Consider the following 23,175-nt stretch of genomic DNA (forward strand, 5'->3'; position numbering starts at 1 on the left):
ATAGGGCACATTTGGGCACATTACTATTTAACTCATTCATGCATATGCAAACACTGTATTTTACATTACGCCATTACTTTACTGCCAAGTTAGCAGTTATAAATAAATATATATACATATACATATATATATATTTATTCTCTAAATTCTAACAGATTAAGAGAAGTTCACCAGCCTTTGCATGCTTTTAGAAATGTGTGATCCACTTTCAAATTTGACAAGTCCTAACTTGTAATGTTTCATATTTGATTATTGGTGAAAAATACAATTAATTAATTATAATAATAATGCATTAGATTTATATAGCGCTTTTCAAGGCACCCAAAGCGCTTTACAATGACATTATTCATTCACGCTCACATTCACACACTGGTGGAGGCAAGCTACGGTTGTAGCCACAGCTGCCCTGGGGCAGACTGACAGAAGCGAGGCTGCCATATCGCGCCATCGGCCCCTCTGGCCAACACCAGTAGGCGGTAGGGTAAAGTGTCTTGCCCAAGGACACAACAACCAGGACAGAGAGGCCGGGGATTGAACCGGCGACCTTCCGGTTACAGGTGCCCTTCCCAACCCCCTGAGCCACGGTCGCCCGTTATACTCAGTGTCTGAAGTCTTAGGGGCTGTGTCTTTGTCTCTTTACAGATATGGACTTGTGATGTTTGGTGGTGTTGATGGCTTCTCAAGGAAGGTTTGCATTCTTCACTAAAATAGCAGAAAATGTGATGCTAGTACTAGTACTTCCATAATGTCTCTTTATTTTCAGATCTTGTACTTGAAAGCAGCTAACAACAACAAGGCTTCTACAGCACTGACGTTCTTCCTTGAGGCTGTACAGAAGCATGGATTTCCATCGAGGTATAATGCAAAAACTAGCTGTTCACATTAGAGCATAGAGGCTTAAATCAGTCTCACTTCAATTTTGAATACACGTTCGTGCCTGACACACATGCTTACTGTCTGGAAATGATTGAATTTTCCCATCATTTGTATTCTATTTGCAGAGAAATACTACAATAATAATAATACGTTTTATAACACCTTAAGTTTACCTTACAATAGCAACAATACAATATATTGAAACATTGCAAATAAAATTTAGACATAAGTTAAAGAAGAAAAAAGCAAGCATGACAGTATAAAAAGCTGAGCAAGTTAAAATGGACTAATACAGAATCAGGTGTATGCAATTCTGAATAGATGGGTTTTGAGACGTGACTTAAAAGTGGTGAAAGAGTTTATGGTCCGGAGATCTGGTGGAGGCACATCCAAAGTCTTGGGGCAGAACAACTAAAGGCTCTGAGTCCCATTGTAGTTAGGCGAGCATGTGGAACAGACAGAAGGGAAACTGAAGAAGAGCGAAGTGTATGAGGGGGCGAGTACAAATGTAGTACAAATGTAGAAGATCAGATAAATATGGACAAATATGTCAAATCAGTGTCAGCTGTTTCCCATGTGTTTTCATTTTCTCTAATCACACTCGTGTGTATTTAGTCTGTGTGTTTCTGTTCATTCTTTGTCATGTTGTCTGTTGTCATTTGTGCCATGTTTCCATGTGTCTCTGCTTCTACGCTCCATGTTTCAGGTATCTTTGTATCCACGGCGAGTTTCATGTTTTGGTTTTTATGTTTATCTTTAGTCTGCCCAGTTTAGCTTCATCTCTGCCTTTTGTTTTGTATAGTTTTTACCAGGCTTAAGAAACGGCTTGCTTTCTGTTAACATTCAAGTTTTGTTCCACATTCCATTTTTGTCTGCACTTGGGTCCACTATTCATACTTCACACAGTCAGCTGCTCAGCCAGACTGTGACAGAACAACCATTTCACTGACTTTGCAAGTTAACATTACTAGTTGTGCATTGTACTTTTGGGGAAAATATTTACAAATATAGCTCTGCATAAGAGCTCAAAGAGACCTAAAAATATTATACAGTTGAATGTAAAACATTCACATTTTTCTTTAAATGTTTAACTTTAAAATATTGCTAAAATGTGATACTCTGTCATTTCTGCGTCCTTTGTTTTTCATATTTCTAGAGTGAGGGGAGACCAAGGAGTTGAGAATGTTGACATTGCTCGATACATGTTTGAAGTTCGGGGCTGTGGTAGAGGAAGCTTTATGTCTGGCAAAAGCGTGCATAACCAAAGGTATTCCTAATTTACAACAAAAACATATTTTTGATTGCCAGGTGTAGTATTCCCATAACATTTTGTTTGCACAGAATGCTTGGAAATTATTTCATTTTATGAGGATGAATGTCACTGTATAGTGATTTTTTTTTTTAAATGTTTTTTTTGTTTTGTTTTGTTTTGTTTTGTTTTAAAGGATAGAACGCCTGTGGCGCGATGTTTGGAATGTTGTCACCAACATCTACTACGATCTTCTTCACGGACTTGAGGAAGACAGACTCTTGGATCCAACAAACTGTACTGACCTTTTTTGTGCACAGTATGTGTTTTTGCCACGAATCCAAGCAGATTTGGAGACGTTTATTGAAGGCTGGAACAATCACTCTCTTCGGACAGAGCGGAACTACACCCCAAACCAACTATGGGAGATTGGAAAGACTCAGAATCCAGTCAATCCTCCTGAAAGTATTGTGGTATGATTACACATCTTTAAATTTTTCAAATCGCTTTTTTGAAAAAAAAAATATATGTATATCATTGACAAAATTAATAAAGCATGTATTTTAAAGACTTCCTGAATTGATGGCGTCTAATTTCAGGCAGAGTATCCAGATGTGGACATTGCAGACTTGGACCAAACTGGTATTCACCTTCCAGAACTTGTGTCTCCACTTGACAGTGAGGATTTGGAAAGAGTGAGACACCTTTTCAATCCCATGGAACCCTCGATGTCCTATGGGGCTGACATTTACAGTTCCCTTGTCCAGTATGTGGAAGGCATTCTTGAGAACAGGCAGGATTTATAGCTTTATCTAGAGTGATGGTTGAAAATAAGATGCCCTAACAGATGTTTACATTATGTTGAATTATCAGTTTTTGTATCCAAGGACAGTTACTAAAAGTCTGCATCAATATTTATTTTCAGTTTTTAATCTTAATGCATTTTGTGTTTGATGAGTTTACAGTTATATTTTCCTGATAATCTGTCAGTTAATGCAAAGGTAACATGATAAATGCTTTCTGTTCTCATGTAAGTCCTTTGTTTAATAATAGCTTCAATAAAATTTTGTTTAGGTGCCATCATGCCTATTCTTGCTGATTTCTATTTTTATTTAATTGTAAAGGCAATATTCAATTAATCTACTTTTATTTACAGTCTGACAAGAATTCTTTTTCTTAACTTTGATGGAGTGGCAACCATTCTAGAATGTAACTTGTATTTAAGTCCAATAACTGCTGCTCCAAATCCATGTCCTTGACAACTTCTAGATTTTAATTTGGGGTGTTCAAGCACATTTCCTTTGATTTACAAAATGATTTCAAACAACCTCAAAAATAATCCGGAAAATTATCATCCAATTTTCATAGCTCAAAACTTGACTTTATTGATAACAGCTTGAAAGTGACAAAAACTCTCATGACTGTAGAACTGTAATGTTTTGATGTGTGTTAGCTGTCCTGCATGCGGTAATTAAATAGCTTGACCACAGCTGACAGTGTGGCAGATTTTTATTAACATTATATTCAACAGCATTGGACTGTGTGTAACATTTAATACAGCTTTAGTATTAATCTACTTTTTTTCACTTCTTGTAATCCATGAAACTGCTTCAAACAAAGAGATGATGTGAATCGGATGCATGACAATGACTTTAAGTTAACAAAACAACCCTAAATAACACAGTCATTAGTTCCTTAACTTCAAATATAAAAATTAATGGTGGGAACTGTAACTTTAATTTTTATATTTAAACTCGCATGACAATATTCCCAAAAAATCAATAAGCCTAAGTAACAGTGAAACTTTTGGCTATGTAAAACATTTTTCAAGCATGGTAAAGTTTATTCGACATCCAGTGTCTACAAATTGCTTTTAAATAAGGCCGAAACCTGTGGCACAAGTTGCAATGCAATCATCAACATGTTTGGAAAAGACATTGTACTCGTGGAAGTGCCCAGGCACACGCAACGTTCCAAAACATGTAGAGGATATGAGGTAGTCTGCTTTGACCACTTCAACCTTCATGGTACCAGTCGGAATTTCCCATCCAACCCAAAACCTCATCAGCTGGCTGAGCTGGAATGGAGTGGCTGTAAAGTTAATCAATGCATTAGAAATCAAATTAGATTCAAATTTTGAATCACAATGCAATTACACTTGCCTGTTTCAATGTAGGTCTTCAGAAATCCCACTGTTTGCATTTGGATGCTTAGTGGGTAAGGTGGATCATCATCGTCTTCATCATCGCCCTCATCTCCTGGCCAAACAATGTGGCTAAGAACAGCCTAAAACGAGATTTCAGAGACACACTTAGGAATGCAACTGCCTTACAAAACAGTTTTTTTACATGTTACATTTGTGAAGGGACTTTTTTCCGACACTTGGCATTTATATATGGTGTATTCTATGGGGTGCTCATGATGGCACTGGATTATCTGGCAGCCTTTAAAAGAATTTCCCTCAGGATGAATAAAGTATTATCAATCAATCATTTTGTCTCACTTAAAGTATAATGGTAGAAGGACTGATTCTTACTTTTCTACTCTCCCAGACCCTTCAAAGTTTTTTCTACAACAATTATCATTCTCACAATCACATTCTTATTTTCAGTACTTCCTACCAAAAATTCATACAGAGCAGGGAGCCAGGGATCTTAACAAACTGCTGATCAGTAGATGACCTGCTCTACCTCCTGAGCTACAGCCTCCCCTAAAAGCAGCATTAACTGTCATGCCAACTAGCCTTGTCACTGTAGTCGGCATCTTAGAAATGCATTGAAATACCTGTGCAGTAAGAATGCTGTCTTCATGCTGGGGAAAGACCACTGAGGCTGTGTCAGGTCTTTGTTGAAGCATAGTCAACAATCCGGTGTCCTTCAGACCTTTTCTGATGTGTTTTGTCTGCCTTTTAGTTCGGCCTATCACCTAAAACAATAATTAAAAATAACCACATGATATTTGCTTAGGTGATGACAATCTAAAAACAATTTTTAAAGGGCAATCTTACTGCATGATGGAGAAGCTGTTGGAACAGCCATCTGCGGTTTTCTGCACTGACGGGTGGCAAGTCCCAGGAAATGGCCAAATTGTTAATGTCATCCTTCTGCTGCTCAGTGAGGTGTTTATTACCATCAAGCTTATAGAGGAGAAAAATTCCATTTTAGTATGTTGCAAATATATTGCCTAAAAAATCTGCATTTTCTTGAGGGGGGGGGGGGTATTTACAGTTATATAAAAATGAGTTAATTTAAATTATGATTTCACTAAGGCTTGAAGTAAATTAGTATTCACCATGCAAATTGTAGAACGAATATCTAGATCTGGCACATCATCGAGCTGGACAGTGACAGTGTCTCTATCAGCATGGACCAACATGTGAATAATAGCCTTGCTGAGGCCATGCAATCGTGGCCCATCGTTCAAAAATGAATGCCCAATCATTCTGCCTGCTACCACAAATAAGTCACTGTCTGCCAAAATCTGAGAAGTAGAAGGCACTAGATGGTTCTCTTGTCCCTCAAAGAGAAGGGTCATGTTGGCTGCACCTGGAGAAGAACAGTACAAGCAAAATAAAAAAGCTATAGCTTTATCTATTGACGTAAGTACTTGATTAATGAAGTTGTCAAACATGATGCAAATACTTCAATGGTATCTTTTTTCTTTTTTTTTAATTTTTGGAGTAAAATTTTCAATGGATTATTTTAAAAACTCATCTCACATTAATTAAGAAAAGGATATAGAAACATACCGCTATGGATGTTGAAGCCATGTTGCAACTTTAGCATTGCCATGCTGAAAAAATGTCTCTGGACCCCAGTGCCAACAGCTGTGTCACCTATTTTAAAATTGGGAAAAAGAAAAAAACAACAACAACACAAGTAAAGTTACAAACTGCTTTACAGCACCCTTTAATGGAAAATCCTCATTTACCAAGTTGGAATGTTAAACAGCCTTTAAAGAAACTAACTGAATGTATGCTTCACCATAAGCATTACCTTGTAAAGAACAACGAAAAGGTCCTGCCCAATCAATCTGTGGTCTTTTGTAGAAAGCAATGATCTCTCGGCTCTGGGATGTTTGATCTTGTCGAATGTCAATGATAGCTGTGATTGTGGGGTTCTCCTCCTTTTCCTTTAAGAGATGCCTCTTAAACAAAACTGCAGCATCTTGGGGATCACTGGCCTTTTTCCACTGTTCTACTAAAAGATAAAGTACATTGTATGCAAAAATAACATTTTGTACTGTAAACCCAGTAAGCCAAAAAATTAAGGCCCAGCACACTTTCTGATAAGCACGTCAATTTGGAATTTTAAATATACTCTGACTTTTGGTATGAAAAGTACCTTCCTTATTGTTGGCTGGGATGTCAGTGTTCATCTCAGCAGCAAAATTGAGAAGTGTGTCTCTGAATTCATGTGCTGTGTGATGCAGGTCATCCACTTCACTTTACCCAAAGTGGTGCAAAAGAAAGAAAAAGATCAGTGTTTAAACATATATACACTGATCCATCTATCTATCTATCTATCTATCTAGATAGATAGATAGACGCAGGAATACTGTCAATAAAAGACAAGGTGACCTAAACAATGCACTCTAAAGAAGCAAAAGTATATTGTCAAAATGCCAGGATGAACACTGATAAAAGCTCATCCATGTGGTCAACATGATCATAGAAGATGAACAGGTTAGGTAAGGATGAGCCCCTGCTATGACATGATGCAAAGGCAGAAGCAAGAGCAACTATAAATGTGCTACACATAGCATTTGTTTAGTGTTGTCCAACTAAAATGAACTTACCGATCACCACATGTACTGGCATGCAAGACCAAGTCATCTGGAGGATAACGATTTCCACAAACAGGACAAGAAGGCTGAAGAGGATATTGCAATTAAAAAGTGTATTTATTTTAGTCCTCGCAAAGATGAACAGTCCAAATCTAGCACAGAATGCCACAGGTAATTAGCAAATAATGAAATAGTTGAACAAAGATCTGCTTGGAATTTTGTATTCTCCATATTACAATGTTGAATATATCTGGGAACTCACCTCCAATTGGACTTCATTCTGATGTGCCTGGTCAGTCATGCTTTCACACGCAGCTTCCTGGTAAAGGAATATAATGTTACATTACACATTTATGGTAGGTAGGTACATGCTGCTCACGATTTGTCATTTAGAGCAAACTAGGGGATCAACGCCCCTCATGGGGACACTCCAATAGGGCATAAAGTTTTGGACTCTCCATCAATTGCTCTAAAGAAACGAAGAAGCTTCTCAGATGAGAGGTGGCACATCTTCAAGGAAACTTATAGAAGTCCAGATGTTTTCTTTCCAAACTCTTTACACTACAATGACTGGGATGACTGAGAAACTTCACAGACATTTAGAGCAAAACTTACGACTGATTTCAGCACATACATTGACTCTGGAAATTCACCCTAAGTAGTCTTGGGTAAAGCATAATATTCTGTCCTTCCATTTTGAAAGTAGTAAAAAGGAATACAACTTAAAAAGTTTTAGTTTTTAGCAAAGGTGGTAGCAATGTTTTTTTTACTGTTGAATTTGGCTTACTTGTACACAGTTTTCTACGTGACAAACAAGTAGCTGAAGAGGCATAGTCACACCACAGGTCTTGCACTGAGACTTCGGCATTTTGCTGAATTCTGCAGCATCATGTGGAAGAGGTGTAGTATCAATTTTTTCTTGGAGAGGGACAATATAAAGTGTATTTTTTCCATTGTTGGTGTCCATCTTGAGCGTCTTGGCTGTGTAGCCTTGTGTTCCCTGAGATACTAGAGAGAGATTTCTCTGTCCGCTACCACCTAGAATATGGAACAAAAACCAAGTAAAATGCATTCGCAATACAGCAATGTTCTAAAAGTTGAGATCATAAAGTACAAATAAATCCATAACATTATGGAACACTACTGTTGTATAGCAATGTCTTTAAAAACTACCTTGTATCAACCTATACTTTTCATTTTTAAACAATGCTTAAAATGTTAAATGAATCACTAGACTAAAACAATATTTCATTCATAACTATATTCAGAATATTCAAGTTTTTTATTAAGTGGTGCTGTACTGTTGATGTTATACCTGTAAACAATGGAAGTGTATTGATGTGCATCTTATGCCTTTATTGCTTTTCAATCACAATGCGCCAAAAAAAGTGAGTTAATCTAAAAAAACAAGACCATGCCAACAAATCTGAAAACTAAATAATAAAAGCCATATCAGTGTTCCATAAGTTATTCTCGGAAGAAGTGTTAGAAATGTTTTAATTAGACAGAAAAGCTTCTTCTAAAACTTATCCAGATGCTTTTTGCTCTAAGTAAATGTCTTCTATTAACTCAGACACAAAGTCGGGGAGTTAAAATGACTTACCTCCTGCTTTATACAAGAGCCATCCACCAGTTAGGGCCTTCATCTTCGGATACTCTTCATGCAGAGCTACAGTAATCTAAATTAGGGTTAAAAGAAATCAAACATTTCCTCATGATTAGTTTGTCAAGTCAAATTGTAACATTTTTCAATTTTAATTTTGAAGTTTAAAATTAGATTTTTTTTGACAAGATAAAGGCATCTAAAATTGAGAAAAGTACTTCTTCATTATCAGCATTGTCAGCTATGCTGAGAGTTCGCCTTCCAAGTCCAGCTTGAAGAAGCCGTATTTCATTCTTTGGGGTTTTTGTCGTGGAATCAGGCAAAAGACAGAATTGCAACTGAATGTTGCGAACTGCATGTATGACATTACTAGGAGCTGGGAAAGGCCTCTTTCCTTTGGATTGCCTTCTTTGAAACATTGCTGGAAATGACCTGTAAATAAGATTATACATTTGAGGCATTAAACACTTTGCCAATTTCTTCCAAATTAAAGCAAGACTACTCATCTGATTGGAAAAGTACTGCATTACTGTTAAGGTGAAATGTCATAATGATGTTTAAGGAGGATCCAAGTGCATAGGTAATTTGCAGAACAGGTTGTTTAAATAAAAAGATGACTTACATAAAAGAGAGTAAGAGTAAAAGCTGAACACACAATAGAGACAAATCATGGATGCAGCATTTTACTTTTGTGCATGCCAGGTTAAAGCCTATGAAATATATTTTTAAACAAAAACCAAAGAGTAACTCAAAACCAAAGGGTTGCTTGAATCCAGTATTCATTATATCCTTGTCAGTACAGATGTTGTGTCTTCTCCAGAATACAGGGAAAAGAATATTAAAAATATGAACAACTGAAATACAAACCTAATTATCTGGGCTTCTACTTTACTGAATATCTTAGATTATTGTTCCATAATACTCCCCCAATGAATGGAGTAGCATTACTGGCAAATTTCTTTTTCTTTTTACCTTTGCATTTCTATTTGGGTGCTCACTCTTGGGGTTTGCTGAGGCACTGTCGCTGTAACAGATGTGGTTGCAGTTCCACTCCTAATATCAGACTGGGAAGTTGACAGAATTCCCACAAGATTCAGTATAGCCTTCTCTATTGCAGTCTTTGGCTCCTGTTGAAAATATATTTATATGTTATTGAACATCTGCATCTTCATTTAAACAATACCATATGGTTTCCCGATATATCCCTATTCCCTTATTAACCTGATATTAAAATAGTTAACAGTATAACTAATAGTCATGAGTGAGAGTTTAAAAGAACACTAAGGAAGCTTGTTAAGCCATAGTTACAGTAGTAAAAGAAAATTGAAATCAAATACTTTATACACGCACATATATCTCCTTAAAATGACGTTAACCGATTTTACGTTAGCAAGTTAGTGCAGCGTAACACGTTAGCACGGTTTGCTCGTTAACGCGTTAGCAGCTACTGAAAGTGAAGCTAGGTCCCCTAACTTTCAGTAGCTGTTGAAAGTTGTTGTATACTGTAATTACTGTAGTATTACTCTAACACAAACTCGGGGGTGACCTGGGACCAGTGCTAAGGTCAAGTCAGAGCATTTCAGTTCCAAATATTACCAAAACGACATCTCACCGGGATTAAACTTAAATCCAAACACATAATTCTCCACGATGCTGCTGATGTTTAAGCAGACAGACCGTGCCACACAGGAGACTATTTGAACACATGCAACACTAGGGCTAATGTTGAGAGCCCTTTTTAAGCTAGCTTTTGGCACCGTGAAAAATTACAGTGTAGTAACCGAACATGATATTCAAAAATATATGTCTGGACAATTAGCTTGTTCCAGTAAACCATAAATTAAAGCTTACCTGCGCTGCAGAAGCGCCACCGCTGTCCTCCATCTTCAAACTGTGTTACCCTTCCAGGACCTGAAGGTCCGTAAAGCATCCCCCCCGACAGCCAAGCCCATCTGTTCTCTGATTGGATTGTTTAATTTGTGATTGACATGACATTGACCAATCAGCTTAAAGGAAGAAAAATAGGGTCAAAATTCGTACTTGTAACTTGCAGGGGTTTTTTGGCTAAGTCCACACACAAATCTTTTTTACACACGCACAAATCTGTTTTACACACGCACAAATCTTTTTTACAGATACAAATCTTTTTTACGCACACACAAATCTTTTTTACAGATACAAATCTTTTTTACGCACACACAAATCTTTTTTACAGATACAAATCTTTTTTACGCACACACAAATCTTTTTTACAGATACAAATCTTTTTTACGCACACACAAATTTTTTTTACGCATACAAATCTTTTTTACAAGTACAAAACCGATTTACAAGTACAAAATATTTATGACCACATTTTGAGCCCATAGTGGTGCTTGTTATCGGACCCGGAGTTAGCAACATCCCCCAAAAACCCGAAGAGGAGAGTCCTGGCCCCTAGCCCTGCCAGTGTAGCAGAAATGATGACGGATGATGATGGCAGCAGCAGCAGTTCTTCTCTGCGTGAGTAGCTTAATGTTGTTCTTGTGTAATTCACGTTGAGTAGGCTAACCACATTATTACATTAATGCATGTAAGATGAACTAGCAAACACCGTCGTAGTTACATGCGGCTGTCTTCTTGTTTGATGGCAGATACTCCCTTCACTCTGGCCAAAAAGGCTAAAATGACCAAAGAAAAAGTGGAAAACAGTTAAACATGAGAGGTTTTTGGACAAAGTTTGTGTTTTTTCCATTGTTTAAGCACTGCTTCCAGCCAAGAGTAATACCATATATGCCCTATAGCTGCAGAAAAGGCTTACATTGTTATCTTTTTACAAAAAAACAGCTAAACATGAGAGGTTTGTGTTCTCCATTCTTTAAGCACCGGTTTGAGCACCGTTTAAGCACCGGCACCATTTCAAAAGTACCGGTTTGGCACCGGTATCGGATAAAACCTAAACGATACCCATCCCTAGTTATAAATTTTCATTATTTTATGTTATAGTGTGCTCCATAAATTGATCCTGCCTTGTTAGTCTTTTGTGTTGTTGTAAAGTGTTGGTAGGTGTCGTAAAGGGGGTGTGTTAAGCATGAGGGGGGATGAAAGGTTAGGCAAGTAAGCAGGACAATGGAGCAACAGTTTTCTGACCGTCACCGTTTATTGTGCTTTCATTGTAACATAAAAGGAATATAAACGGAGCTCCCACCAGAGGCCTTTGTTTGTATTTTTCAGTTTGTATGGAGAATAAATGTTTTTTCCTTTTTTACATTCGCCTCGTTTTTGCTACCAAAACGCATACAAGCGATTCAACAAGAGCACGAGTCAGAAACTTTACGTCCTGCAGAACCGGCAAAGAAAGACCGAAGGTTGCCGCTACAGTGTTTGTGTTTTTCATTTTTGGTGCCAGCCTCAGGTGGCCATTGAAGGTACTGCACTTCTAAGCAGGCAAAGTTTTATTTTAGTCCTGGATGTTGCCATTTGGCTTTAATTCGGTATTAACAGTTCTATATAGATATCATGGCACAGAAAGATGGGACAGTGTTATGATACAGTGAGCATTTGTACAGTTATTTTGGTCTTATTCTCAGAATTCTTTTATCTGTAATCAATCTTAAATATCTGTACAAATATAAAGGCCTTTCATCATCTTAAATCTTTTCATGTCTCATATAGCTTCACAACATCTTACAATGTTAGTAAAGGCAGAGCATCTGATGTGCCTGTTTCCTAATAAATAATATGGGATTGTGGGAATAAAAGATAAGAATAAATAATCAAGTCATCTGCTAAATGCCAAAAGAACAAAAAGTTGATAATGAGAGGTTAACACCTGTTTTTCATTCTCATCTTGTCAAAGCCGTGCAACTGCTGACCGTTAACCACAACAGAGCTGACTCTGTATCAAGTTGTGAATACTTCCTGTCAGACTGTGCAGAGTGTTTTCACAGACTAAACAGATCAGGGACATTAGCGTTATGCACTGATGGTTCCCATTAACAGTAAAAGTTCAAATGTATAACTTTACTTTTTATTTCTTTAGATTTGCAAGGCTTGCAATATGTATCATTTTAACAAATTGTAAGCTTTTGTGCAGTGATTCAATATGCACTTTTAAACCTCAGGGATATCTCTGACGATATAGGAAGCATAAATAATTGTGAATCATTTTGACCTCTTTTGGTGTAAATGAATGAGACAACAACACAACCACTAAAAAGGGAATGGATTTGCAGGTATTGGCTACAGTTTGGTCAAATCTGGGTTTTACTGACAATAGCAGTGAGTTTCTTTCCACGGGTGAAGACAGTAGCGTCACGGAGAGAGCTGATTCTACCACCACAGTGATGGACTGGTGTCCCAGCCTGATTCTTTGATTACTTCATATCGGTTGTTGTGGTAAAAATCTAATAGTGCAGATGTTGTAGAATGTGGCATGGTGGAATAATTGAGAGAATCTCCCACTAAACATTGGGTTGGCGTTATTTTCCATTTTAATTATTGCATGCTTTGGTGTTTTAGTGTTTTGTGTGAGATATAGGCCACACCCATGTGGGAGTGGAGATTCCACTCTCGTCCAGCTGCCACCTATTTGGAGTTGAGTACAGGGAGTAGCTGACTGGTGATGATTTGAATCCTTCTCTATAAAGGGGAGAGAAAACAGGAAGGAAGGGGATTTTTCTGTAGGACACAGTTATAGTGGGGAAGATGGCTGAAATTTTTGACTCCAGTGAGAGAGGTGAGCATTTTAGAGCAAAACCCTCCATGCCTGCAAGGTTTTGCTCTAAAGTGATCAAATGACAGTGGGTGGAGGATTTGTTTCAATTAGTATTTATATGGATTTGTTGTGATTTAAAAAAAAGACTAGATTGGAGACTGTTGGTGTGCTGGACCTGCTATTATGGGAGTTCACGGAGGAAAAGCCTACTCCGTAATTAGAGGTAATCGATGAGAGGAAACTGTTCAAGACTTGGTAAAGAAGAGCAATATTGACATGTGCTTGGCTGTGTTTTCTCAGTGACCACCTTTTCCTGCTTTTAACCAGGCTAACAATTTTGACCATGATGGCTTTGGGCCTTGGATTGCGGTCCAGATCTGTGTCTGCAGCCACTAGTCCGCTTCAGAGGAAAATCTTGTATGCCCTAGTTTCACTTTGAATGTGGTGGTTTTCTACAGGTCACTATTAGAACTTATTCATTTCCTGTGCTGAGGCCATTTTTGTGGCCCGTTTAGCATTGTCAACAGGATTGTGGCCAGTATATGAAACCACCTGCCTTAAAGTGATCAATATGGCAGATGAATTATCCAAAACGGTTAACATGGTCTCAATATTTTTTATTGGTGCACAATGGGTACTAAAATTGTGTGGGCTTAACACTAATTATGAAGACTGGGAGAACCAGATTAGTGCAATGCTCCGTGTTCAAAAGTGGTCTGTAGTACAGCAGTGTGATTTTTCTGCTGAGTGCAAAACTGTATGGGGATAAAACGGCTGTGGGTAGCTTGCATGCCATGTTTTACAATTGCAGACAAAGGCCAGAAGAGCCTAAGTTTACTTTACGTTTAAGAGAGGTCATTGCCTGCAGATAAAAGAGCCACAAGACCCTTGGTGTGCTGACCTGCACATGCGTGATCAGTTTGCCTTAGACCTCAGAGAAGGTGAGATGAAATCTACAGCATCTGTTAAAGCATAACCCTAGTCTCTCATTCAAACAGGTGAGTAAAGAGGCCTTACAGTGGGAAGCAGTTGCTTTGCACGGCTCGTATGAAAACTTTGCCTGTGCAATAGTAAAAGGAGATTTAAAGTGGCATGACACCGTAAATTGGAAAGATAAATTTAAAGCGGAGATTCTCGCAGGAATGAACAAGCAAATCGTGGATCTTAAGAATACTCTTCAGTAGGAGCTGAGGAAATTTGCTCGACCAGCACCAATTCCACAGACATGCCAAGTTCCCAAAGGGGAGAGGGAGAAAGGCAGGACTTTCGTTCCTATCAGTACAGGAGACGTGGTGAGGTTTCAGAGCCATTCCCAGCGACAGAGCAAATTTCTCACCCAGTGGAACGGCCACGGCATCAGTGGGATCAACAAGAGTGACCCATCTGTAGTTAGTGTGGAATCAGTATGATAGCAAGGGAGTTTCAGGGAACTCAATCCAAGATGGCTTTAAACTATTAATTCCAGGTGACTGGAAAGGATGATGGTGGTTAAGTCCAGATAAACCACTTTTAATTTTTAGGGACATGTCGTCAAGTAGAGGTATTGTTGATGTGATATTTTTGTTAGATACTGTTTCTAATGTAACACTAATGCCAAAAGCCTGTTTTAAGAGGTTGTTTGTAGATCAGGAACCAGGAAATCAATGTGATTTCAACTGGAAAAAGTTGAAGGCAGCAAATGGATTAGCAATTTCTTATGTGGGCTATGTTAATCCAAAATGCTCCTGCAAGAGTACTGCAGCAGATTGCCACCCCTCCCTGAGCCTAACTCATTAAAGGGCTCTAGAGTGCGACCAATGTGGTCGCAAATGCGACCAAAATTTTTTTTAATGAAAATTAAATTAAAAAAATAATTGGTTGCACTGGTGCGACCAGCTGTTCCAGTTTAAAAAAAAAAAAAAAAAAAAAAAGTCTCGGCAACTCTGAAAGTCTCCGTGTGGTCAACAACTGACACACATCATGCCCCTATCATGTGTCCCAATTAGAGATAGTCAGGTGGGACCTCTATGATTGGCCGTGATCCTGTAGTTGTCCCGTAGTCCTTTGTGTGTACGTTTGAAAGTGCAGGTGGAAGAGAGAGGTGAGTAGCTCTCTCTCTCTCTCTCTCTCTCTCTCTCTCTCTCTCTCTCTCTCTCTCTCTCTCTCTCTCTCTCTCTCTCTCTCTCTCTCTCTCTCTCTCTCTCTCTCTCTCTCTCTCTCTCTCTCTCTCTCTCTCTCTCTGTGTCTGTGTGTGTGTGTGCTTCAAGAAGTTTCTTTGTTTTGTGCATTATTAATTCGCTTATTACACCCACCAGTCTACCGTTGTTTACAGCACTGTCATGGGGTAATGCTGTTTAGTTTTCTCTTTCTTTTCTTTTTTTTTTTTTTTTTTTTTTTTTTTTAAATTAAATGTTCTCGGACAAGAGAGCCTAATTTCTGCTGTTCAATACTGAAGAAATGTACTTTTTAAAATTATGCAATATTGCAGAATATTTTTAAGGTTATCTGCTATAAAAAGCCAGGCCAGCAAAATCCCCTTCATGTTTTCTGTGTTTTATCCTCAGTACTTTGACACAAAGGCATCTGCTGTGATGCTCACACCTCTGATGAAGTCTCATATGTATCAGTACTGATAAATGATCAGAATTATAATATTTCTGACTATCTGAGGCAAAATCGAATCGGGACGTCGTGAATCGGAATCGAATGGATTATAGAAATCAGTGATGATTCCCCGGCCCTAGTGAGCAGCCTAGGCCCAACAGAAGTAGATGTAGCTGTGGGTAATGAGAAAAGAACTACTGATAACTTTTTTGTTAAGGCCTGATCCATCTGAAATTCATAGCCAGTGCTCTGACATGGAGCCATCAATCTTTGAACCCTGAAAAAGCAGTGTATCCAGAAAACACATTATATGCTGTGATAAATGCACTGCCCAAGTGTCCTCTCTCCCCACTGCCTTTCAGCAGCAAGCAGCAGCAAACAGGTCGTCAGAGGAGGCTGATGTGATGATGAAGTTTAACATTGTCTACAATATTGCCAAAGAGTGCCAAAGCACTTTAAGCACAAGCACTTTTTCAGTAACTTATCTTTCTTGTGGAAATGTGCTCCAAATAAAGAACTTTGTGTTGACAAGAATTTTAGTTAATCATTTACAAATGAATATTATCTATATAGACAGCAATTTTCCCCCAAAAAAGGTGCACATGTCAAACTGGTGTTAAGCGATGCGGCTGAACTAACTTTTGTGCCTAAGAAAAAAAGTTAGGTGCACCAGTGCAACCGTGGCAAAAAATTAGTCTAGAGCCCTGCATTATCACTTTGATATCAAGTACCAGCCTGGCCAGGAAAATGTTAATGCTAGGATGCCATTACAAGTGGTAATCTGGTATCTTCAGAGTACAGGTGAAGGAACACTTGTGGGGAGCCGTGAACGTTGACTGGGATCCAGGCCACTGGAAAAGCCTACAGGAGCAGGATCCCATCTTGTATAAGGTGAGACAGTATGTGGCCTGAGGAATGAAGCCATCTGAAGAGGAGAGGCATCGGGAGTCTACTACAGACTTGGACTACATAAGACAATGGTCACGGCTGCAGCTTTTGGATGGTGTATTGGTCTGTAGATGAGTGCATTCCAGTACATATGAGGTTTACCATCAAATTCTTGTTCCTTTGCAGGAACAAGTTCTGTGTTAATCACAAAGTAATTAACACATAGCCAGCTCAAGGTCAGCCACTAATAGGTTCTACAAAGATCCTCCAGATGTTTAAATCAGGCCTTAGAGAGATGGGTTTCAGAGAGAGAGAGAGATAAAACCTCAAACCTGTCAGGATCACTGAATTTATTTTAATTTGGTTGCTGTATTCTTCAAGGTCATCTGTAACCCCAGCTCCAAGAGTGTTAATGAGGAATTGTACTGAGACTTTCTGAGAGGTTTGTTTTAAATGGGCAGATAACCTATTCCACCAGTGTTTTGAGAGTCTACATGCGAACAATCACAATCTTTGTCTCTTGGTTCACTGTTAGGGTTAAACTTTCTGGGGGGTGTGATTATTCTTTCACAGATGTATTGTACAACACATACAGATACTAAAAACCACACCTCTTCAGACCACCATATAAGCACTTGTAGAGCGCCATTTCAGGGTCATCGTGTGCACAATGAGGAACTTTGACTCTCTAACAGTTTTACTTGTCTGCAGCCTCAGTAAGTACAGCAACTCATTTACTCCACAGAACCAGCTGATTCTGCTGATTAAGATTCTGTTGCTTCATGTTTGGGTTTATTTATTTTCTTTTATTTTTCAGGTCGGATCCCTGTATCACAACCTTTGGAGGTTCAGTCTGGACAAGAAGTCACGCTGCTGTGCTCCAACTTTTCCAGTTCTCCCACAAATATATTCTGGTACAGAATGACCAACAGAGCCAAACTCACCTGTATCGCTGCGATGTTTGAACCTCATGAACCTGCTTCATTTTGCAATGGATTTCAAAATGGAAAAATTGAAATGAGCACCAACATATCAACTGTGTTTCTCAAAATTAAACAAGTGGATTTATTGGACTCTGGACTTTATTTCTGTGGATATAAAATGCAGAAGAGTACGGTTATTGTCGAAGCAACAGATTTAGTGGTCCAAGGTAAGAATGATGTCTTCATTTTGATTTTATTGAATTTCATGAAAATACAAGTCAGAGTTTAAGATGTTAGATTCTGAACCACACATTTAATAAACTGCCGCTGCTGTCATTTCATTTATTATAATCTCTCTTTGTCACAGACACTTTTATCGGATTACCAAATGTGATGAGTGTGATCCTCGGTGTTCTGACTGTTTTCCTCATCACAGTCATCGTTTGTCTGGCTGTTAAAATCAAAAAGCTTCAGAAAGGTATTTTTATTGTAACAGATTTTTACATGTCTTTTATGATTACACTTAAAAAAGAAGAACAACTATTCTCTATTTTATAAATCCTTCAACAGTAATATTTTTAACATTATAATTCAACCAACCTCATAAATTGTTTGTACTTTTGCCGTAGTTCACACTGAAGGAAAGAATCTACACCAAGAAGAGGTGAAGTGTTTCATTTTGTGTCCTTCACACTCTTTATCAGTTAATGTTAGTAGTTTGTAACTCAGCTGTGAGACTGACGGTTCTCTTATTCACAGAGGCAGAGCTCAGAGCACCTGCACTATGCAGCTGTGGCATTTCATCCAAAAACAGAAAGTCCTCACAGGCCTGCATCAGCCACAGAAGTGGACCCAGATGTTATTTATTCATCTACTCGATAGACTCAGAAAGTGACCGAGCACTGCATGGAACTGAGGTGTCATTATTGATCTGCTGATGTTTGTTTGGTGGATGCGTCATCTATTTATATTGTCATGCTGACTATAGAGCTGTGAAATGACAATCACATCTTTATTGTGTTTTTGTCCTAGGGTCTTCCCCTCACCTCAACTGGTTACAGCAGATGGCTCTTCCTATTGGAGGCTTCTTCTTGTTAAAAGGGAGTTTGCTCATCTTGTCATTGTTGGGGTTTTTCTCTGTATTATTGTAGGGTCTTTACCTTACAGCAGAAAGCACTCTGAGGCAACTGCTGTTGAGATGTGCAGCTGTATGTAACTGAATTGATATTAGTAATAGCCATTATTTAAAAAAAGTTATCAGTGCAAGAGAAAATATTTTGAACAAAGGTAACAGGAATGAATGTATTTCTGTCTGCGTTAATCCAACATTGCTTCTTATTATACAATGTGATATAAAGAGGTTATGAAGGTATTTTGTCGTGCCATATGTTTTTTGTAAGCATTTTTTTAGTGTGTTAGTTTGGCATGTTAAAATGGAAATCTGTGGGGACTGACAAATCTTTGTTGCCAGCCTCAGGTGGCCATTGGAGGTACTGCACTTCTAAACAGAATTCGTTTTTTTTAGTCCTGGATGTTGCCATATGGCTTTAATTCGGTATTAACAATTCTATATCGATATCATGGCACAGAAAGATGGGACAGTGTTATGATACAGTGAGCATTTGTACAGTTATTTTGTCTTGTTCTCAGAATTCTTTTATCTGTAATCAATCTTAAATATCTGTACAAATATAAAAGCCTTTCATCATCTTAAATCTTCTGGTGTTTCGTATAGTTTCACAACAGCTTACTATGTTTGTAAAGGCAGAGCATCTGATGTGCCTGTTTCCTAATAAATAATAGGGGATTGTGTGAATTAATAATAATCCAATCATACTGCATAGAAATATTTTTGACATGCCTTGAAAAGGCCTCCGCAAAATTCTAAAAGAGTAATAAGTTGATAATGACAGGTTCACAACTTGTTTTTCATGCCCATCTTCTCAAAGCCGTGCAACTGCTGACCGTTAACCACAACAGAGTCAGTGGTTGCTTGACGTCTATACATAGTCATGAGAAATATGAGCGCCTTTAGAACTTGTGAAAACACTCTGCACAGGCTGACAGGAAGTATTCACTACTTGATACAGACTGAACAGATCAGGTACATTAGCGTTATGCACTGATGGTTCCCATTAACAGTAAGAGTTCAAATGTATAGCCTAGTTTAGTTTTTTTTTTTCTTTAGATTTGCAAGTATGTATCATTTTAACAAATTTTAAGCTTTTGTGCAGTGATTCAACATGCACTTTTAAACCTCAGGGATATCATTCTGTCGATATAGGAAGCACAAATAATTGTAAATCAATTTGATCTCTTTTGATGTAAAGACAACACAACCACTAAAAAGGAAATGGATTTGCAGGTAGCGGCCACAGGCTGTCCCCTTCTCCTTGTCCCTCTTGACTAGTTTTTGTCTAGTTTTGCTTTTTGCTAGTGTCCTTTCTTTACTGGTAGCAGTATAGGTGTTGCTACAGCATCTCCAGACCATTTTATGGGGGTAATGCTGTTTAGTTTACTTTTCCATGTATCTATGTTTGCTTGTATGGCCCAGTTATTATGACCCAAACTGGCCAAGCACCATTTATACATTCTATTTTATGTAGTATTAACCATAGCATCTAATTATTTAATTATTTAATAATAACAAAGGGGTAATCAGTGACACCTTTCGAAGATCGTTTATGAGTGCACTTGGTGGATTTAAAATGTGAAAGATGAAATGAACTGCCCAAACGTGGACATTTGCATCTAGCTGTCAGATATTCATGTTGTGATTATCTTAACCACTACTGTTGGGTGGCAGATACATTTCAAATAAGACTGTGCAGATTTTTTTATGGTCAATCTAACCTGCAGCGTTTCAACAACCAATTTTACATTTTATCTTTTGATGCTTTATTTGAATCTGTGAAAAACACCTAAGATAACACACAGTTGTATTTTTGCACCAACAAGGTGATTCCCAAAGAGCTTGAGCAAAAAAATCTAGTATAACACAATATGGTGTGCAGTGTCTCCTTAAAAATTTGAGGAAACTAGACAAGGACAAAAGAAGACAAGTCTAAAATATTTTCTACAGCAGCAGAATGGTGTCTGAAAGACATGTACTTAAGAAAAAGTAAAAATCCATCAAAGACATGACACATGAGATATGCATCTGACCCTTCAGCTGAGTCAGCTATTGTTCACCTGAAGCGTCTTGGAAAATGATCTCAAAAGAGCAACTGTCCAAAAGCTATTCATTAGGAAGAAGGTACTGCAAATGGACTGGCACTCATAAAGCACTTTTCTACATAACTAAGCACTCAAAGTACTTTCCACTACAAGCTTCGTTTACCCGATCAAACACACATGCAGATTTTGATAATGAGATAGCCTTTATTAGTCCCAGAGATGGGAAATTCACATTGTTGCAGCAGCAAAGTAGACAAGGCAGGAATAAATAAATATAAGCAGTATACTTAAGAGCCATATGGCTACACTATACAAGGTAGAAGAAATATAAGAAGAATATAATTTAGATAAATGTACAATATAGATGTAAATATATGTAAGTTACAATACTACCGTATACTTCTAGCATCAGAACAGAATCTTTCATAGTGCAGCAGTCTCCTGCATGGGGTGGGAGATGTTGTCCAACGGGGATGACAGCTTAGCCACCATCATCCTGTCACTCATCACCTCCACTGGCTCCAGGGGGCTCCTAGAGTTGGCTCTCCGGATCAGCCTGTTCAGTCTCTTTCTGTCCCCAGCAGAGATGCTGCCGCCCCAGCAGACCACACCGTGAAATATGGCTGAGGCCACCACAGAGTCATAGAAGGTCTTCAGGAGTGGGCCCTTCACTCCAAAAGACCTGAACCACCTGTAGCTGTCCACAGCCTCAATGTCCATGCCTTGAATGTTTAGTGGTTGCCAGTGGAGGATGTCTGTGCCTGCGGAAGTCTACCACCAACTCCTTGGTTTTTCCAGTGTTGATCTGGAGGTAGCTCTGCTGGCACCAGTTCAAAAAGTGATCTGTCACACAATACAATCTGAAAATTGTTTGATTGGCACATTTATTTGTCCTGAAAAATAAAGCAGTTGCCAAACATATGATAATGGTACCAAACACATTGCCGATGCAGTAAAAGCATGCCTGGATTTAAAAAAACAAAAACAAACAAACACAAACTGGAACCCTACCTGTCATCATTTGGCCTCCCCAAAGTTTAACATTGTTGAAGAAGTGTGGGTACAAAAGATGGTAAACATCCAAAGAAGAGTTCTGAATATCGTTCAGGAAGGCTGGAAAATTATTCCTCATGACTACAAGAAAGCTGCCCAACAGATTGCAGGCTGTGTTGAAGAATAGAAGTAATCATACCAAATATTGGCTTTCAAGCTTCTTGAAACTGGACAAACTCTTTCTTGAGTATCTCTTGTGTTTGCCTTATATACATTTCCCCCACTTTATGTTTCCATTGGTTTCATTAAAACAAATGTAAACAAGACTTTCACACAGTATTGTAAAGGAAATAATTTGTAAGCTGAGGAGGTTACTAATGGCATACAGAGGATATTCAGCTTACTCACAGTATGATGTATGCTGTATTCTAAACAGGAAAGAGTATTCAGCCACATTTCCTGTGTCTAACTTTCACAATTTACTCTGCAGCAGCTACATCATCAGATAAAGCCGTAACCAGTTGTGCACGTGTTGCTTTCTCAGTCATAGTCATCTGTTTGTCCTGCAGAATGTGTACAGACTTGAGTAAGGCATGCATCTGTTAACCTATCCAACAGCGCACAAAAAGAAAATGTTTAATGTTATTTGATGCTAAAGTCAGCATCTTTGCCCCTCTAGTTTACACCTTAATCTGTAGATTTCCTTTAACCTGGTTGCATAAGAGAACCTCTTTCCTGTTGAGGCCATCTAGTCAAAACGTAGAACAACAGCTAATGGTCAAGAAAAGCTCACAATAATCATTTATGTCCATCTGATAAATAAACATTTCTAACTAAATGAGACCCAAATTAACAAAAATATGTGATAAAATATGTTTCATCACAGCGCTTTGGTGACATTTTGTGGAGGTAATGCCAAATTATCTATGTAGGAAAATTAACTTTCACCTTTAAATTACATGCTGTAGAATCTAAGTTGCACTGCTCTCAGACGCTACTCATTGCTTATTTTTGGTTCATTAGACAAACTAATGCTTTCACTTAACTTCTGTGAGGCCCAGCTTCTCCATTAGGCAGGCTGAGTTATTAAATTCACTGGATAAGATGTCTCATCTTCCAAGTAAAAGTTTCTGCTCAAACCTCCAAAAGTTGATTCTGTTCATCTGGACGTAGCGTTTTGTGGGAGAAACGTTTCGTCACTCATCCAAGTGACTTCTTCAGTCTCAGCTGACTGCAGGTTTCCCCAATCTTATAAACAGTACATTTGCATAATGACTGAAACCAGCCCACTGAAGGAACAATGGGCTGGGAGGTCAGTTCCTTAATCTTAATTATGCAAATTCTCATGACCATGAGTGACAAAACGTTTCTCCCACAAAACGCTACGTCCAGATGAACAGAA

At 38.3% G+C, this 23,175-nt stretch overlaps 2 protein-coding genes and 1 long non-coding RNA gene across 4 annotated transcripts; 1 reads left to right on the plus strand and 2 right to left on the minus strand.

The window, feature by feature from the left end:
• Positions 1 to 3,619: 3,619 nt before the first annotated feature.
• Positions 3,620 to 7,865, minus strand: LOC134624975 (uncharacterized). Of its 2 annotated transcripts, none has more exons than XM_063470226.1 (11): positions 7,698 to 7,865; positions 7,173 to 7,229; positions 6,923 to 6,996; positions 6,469 to 6,569; positions 6,121 to 6,321; positions 5,874 to 5,960; positions 5,417 to 5,670; positions 5,133 to 5,261; positions 4,910 to 5,050; positions 4,288 to 4,411; positions 3,620 to 4,216 (listed from the first exon to the last, which is right to left on the minus strand). In XM_063470226.1, the coding sequence occupies exons 1-11, from the start codon at positions 7,776 to 7,778 to the stop codon at positions 3,999 to 4,001; spliced, it is 1,467 nt and encodes a 488-aa protein (XP_063326296.1). In that variant the 5' UTR covers positions 7,779 to 7,865; the 3' UTR covers positions 3,620 to 3,998. The 2 variants fall into 2 exon arrangements, with proteins under 2 accessions (XP_063326296.1, XP_063326295.1); XM_063470225.1 differs by having other exon boundaries at positions 6,121 to 6,324.
• Positions 7,866 to 8,747: 882 nt separating this feature from the next.
• Positions 8,748 to 10,858, minus strand: LOC134624976 (uncharacterized). The gene is made up of 3 exons (XR_010093672.1): positions 10,365 to 10,858; positions 9,486 to 9,640; positions 8,748 to 8,945 (listed from the first exon to the last, which is right to left on the minus strand). It is a non-coding gene; the product is annotated as an uncharacterized LOC134624976 (long non-coding RNA).
• A 6,492-nt stretch (positions 10,859 to 17,350) lies between these two features.
• On the plus strand, positions 17,351 to 21,396 carry LOC135932680 (uncharacterized). Its single transcript, XM_065470266.1, has 5 exons — positions 17,351 to 17,396; positions 17,498 to 17,830; positions 17,971 to 18,081; positions 18,636 to 18,742; positions 21,187 to 21,396. The coding sequence occupies exons 1-5, from the start codon at positions 17,351 to 17,353 to the stop codon at positions 21,394 to 21,396; spliced, it is 807 nt and encodes a 268-aa protein (XP_065326338.1).
• The last annotated feature ends 1,779 nt before the right edge of the window (positions 21,397 to 23,175 follow it).

This window comes from Pelmatolapia mariae, linkage group LG3_W (genome assembly GCF_036321145.2).
Source record: "Pelmatolapia mariae isolate MD_Pm_ZW linkage group LG3_W, Pm_UMD_F_2, whole genome shotgun sequence".
NCBI lineage: Eukaryota > Metazoa > Chordata > Actinopteri > Cichliformes > Cichlidae > Pelmatolapia > Pelmatolapia mariae.

Bases quoted from the DNA above. Each gene is read 5' to 3' on its own strand.
- LOC134624975 (XM_063470225.1), bottom strand. From the start codon at position 7,778: ATGCCGAAGTCTCAGTGCAAGACCTGTGGTGTGACTATGCCTCTTCAG. The intron at 6,570-6,922 runs GTAAGTTCATTT...CTTTGGGTAAAG, and splicing joins GCCAGTACATGTGGTGATCG to TGAAGTGGATGACCTGCATC. The intron at 4,412-4,909 runs GTATTTCAATGC...ATCTCGTTTTAG, and splicing joins ACAGCATTCTTACTGCACAG to GCTGTTCTTAGCCACATTGT.
- LOC135932680 (XM_065470266.1), top strand. From the start codon at position 17,351: ATGAGGAACTTTGACTCTCTAACAGTTTTACTTGTCTGCAGCCTCA. The intron at 17,397-17,497 runs GTAAGTACAGCA...TTTATTTTTCAG, and splicing joins TTTACTTGTCTGCAGCCTCA to GTCGGATCCCTGTATCACAA. The intron at 18,082-18,635 runs GTATTTTTATTG...TTTTTGTCCTAG, and splicing joins AATCAAAAAGCTTCAGAAAG to GGTCTTCCCCTCACCTCAAC.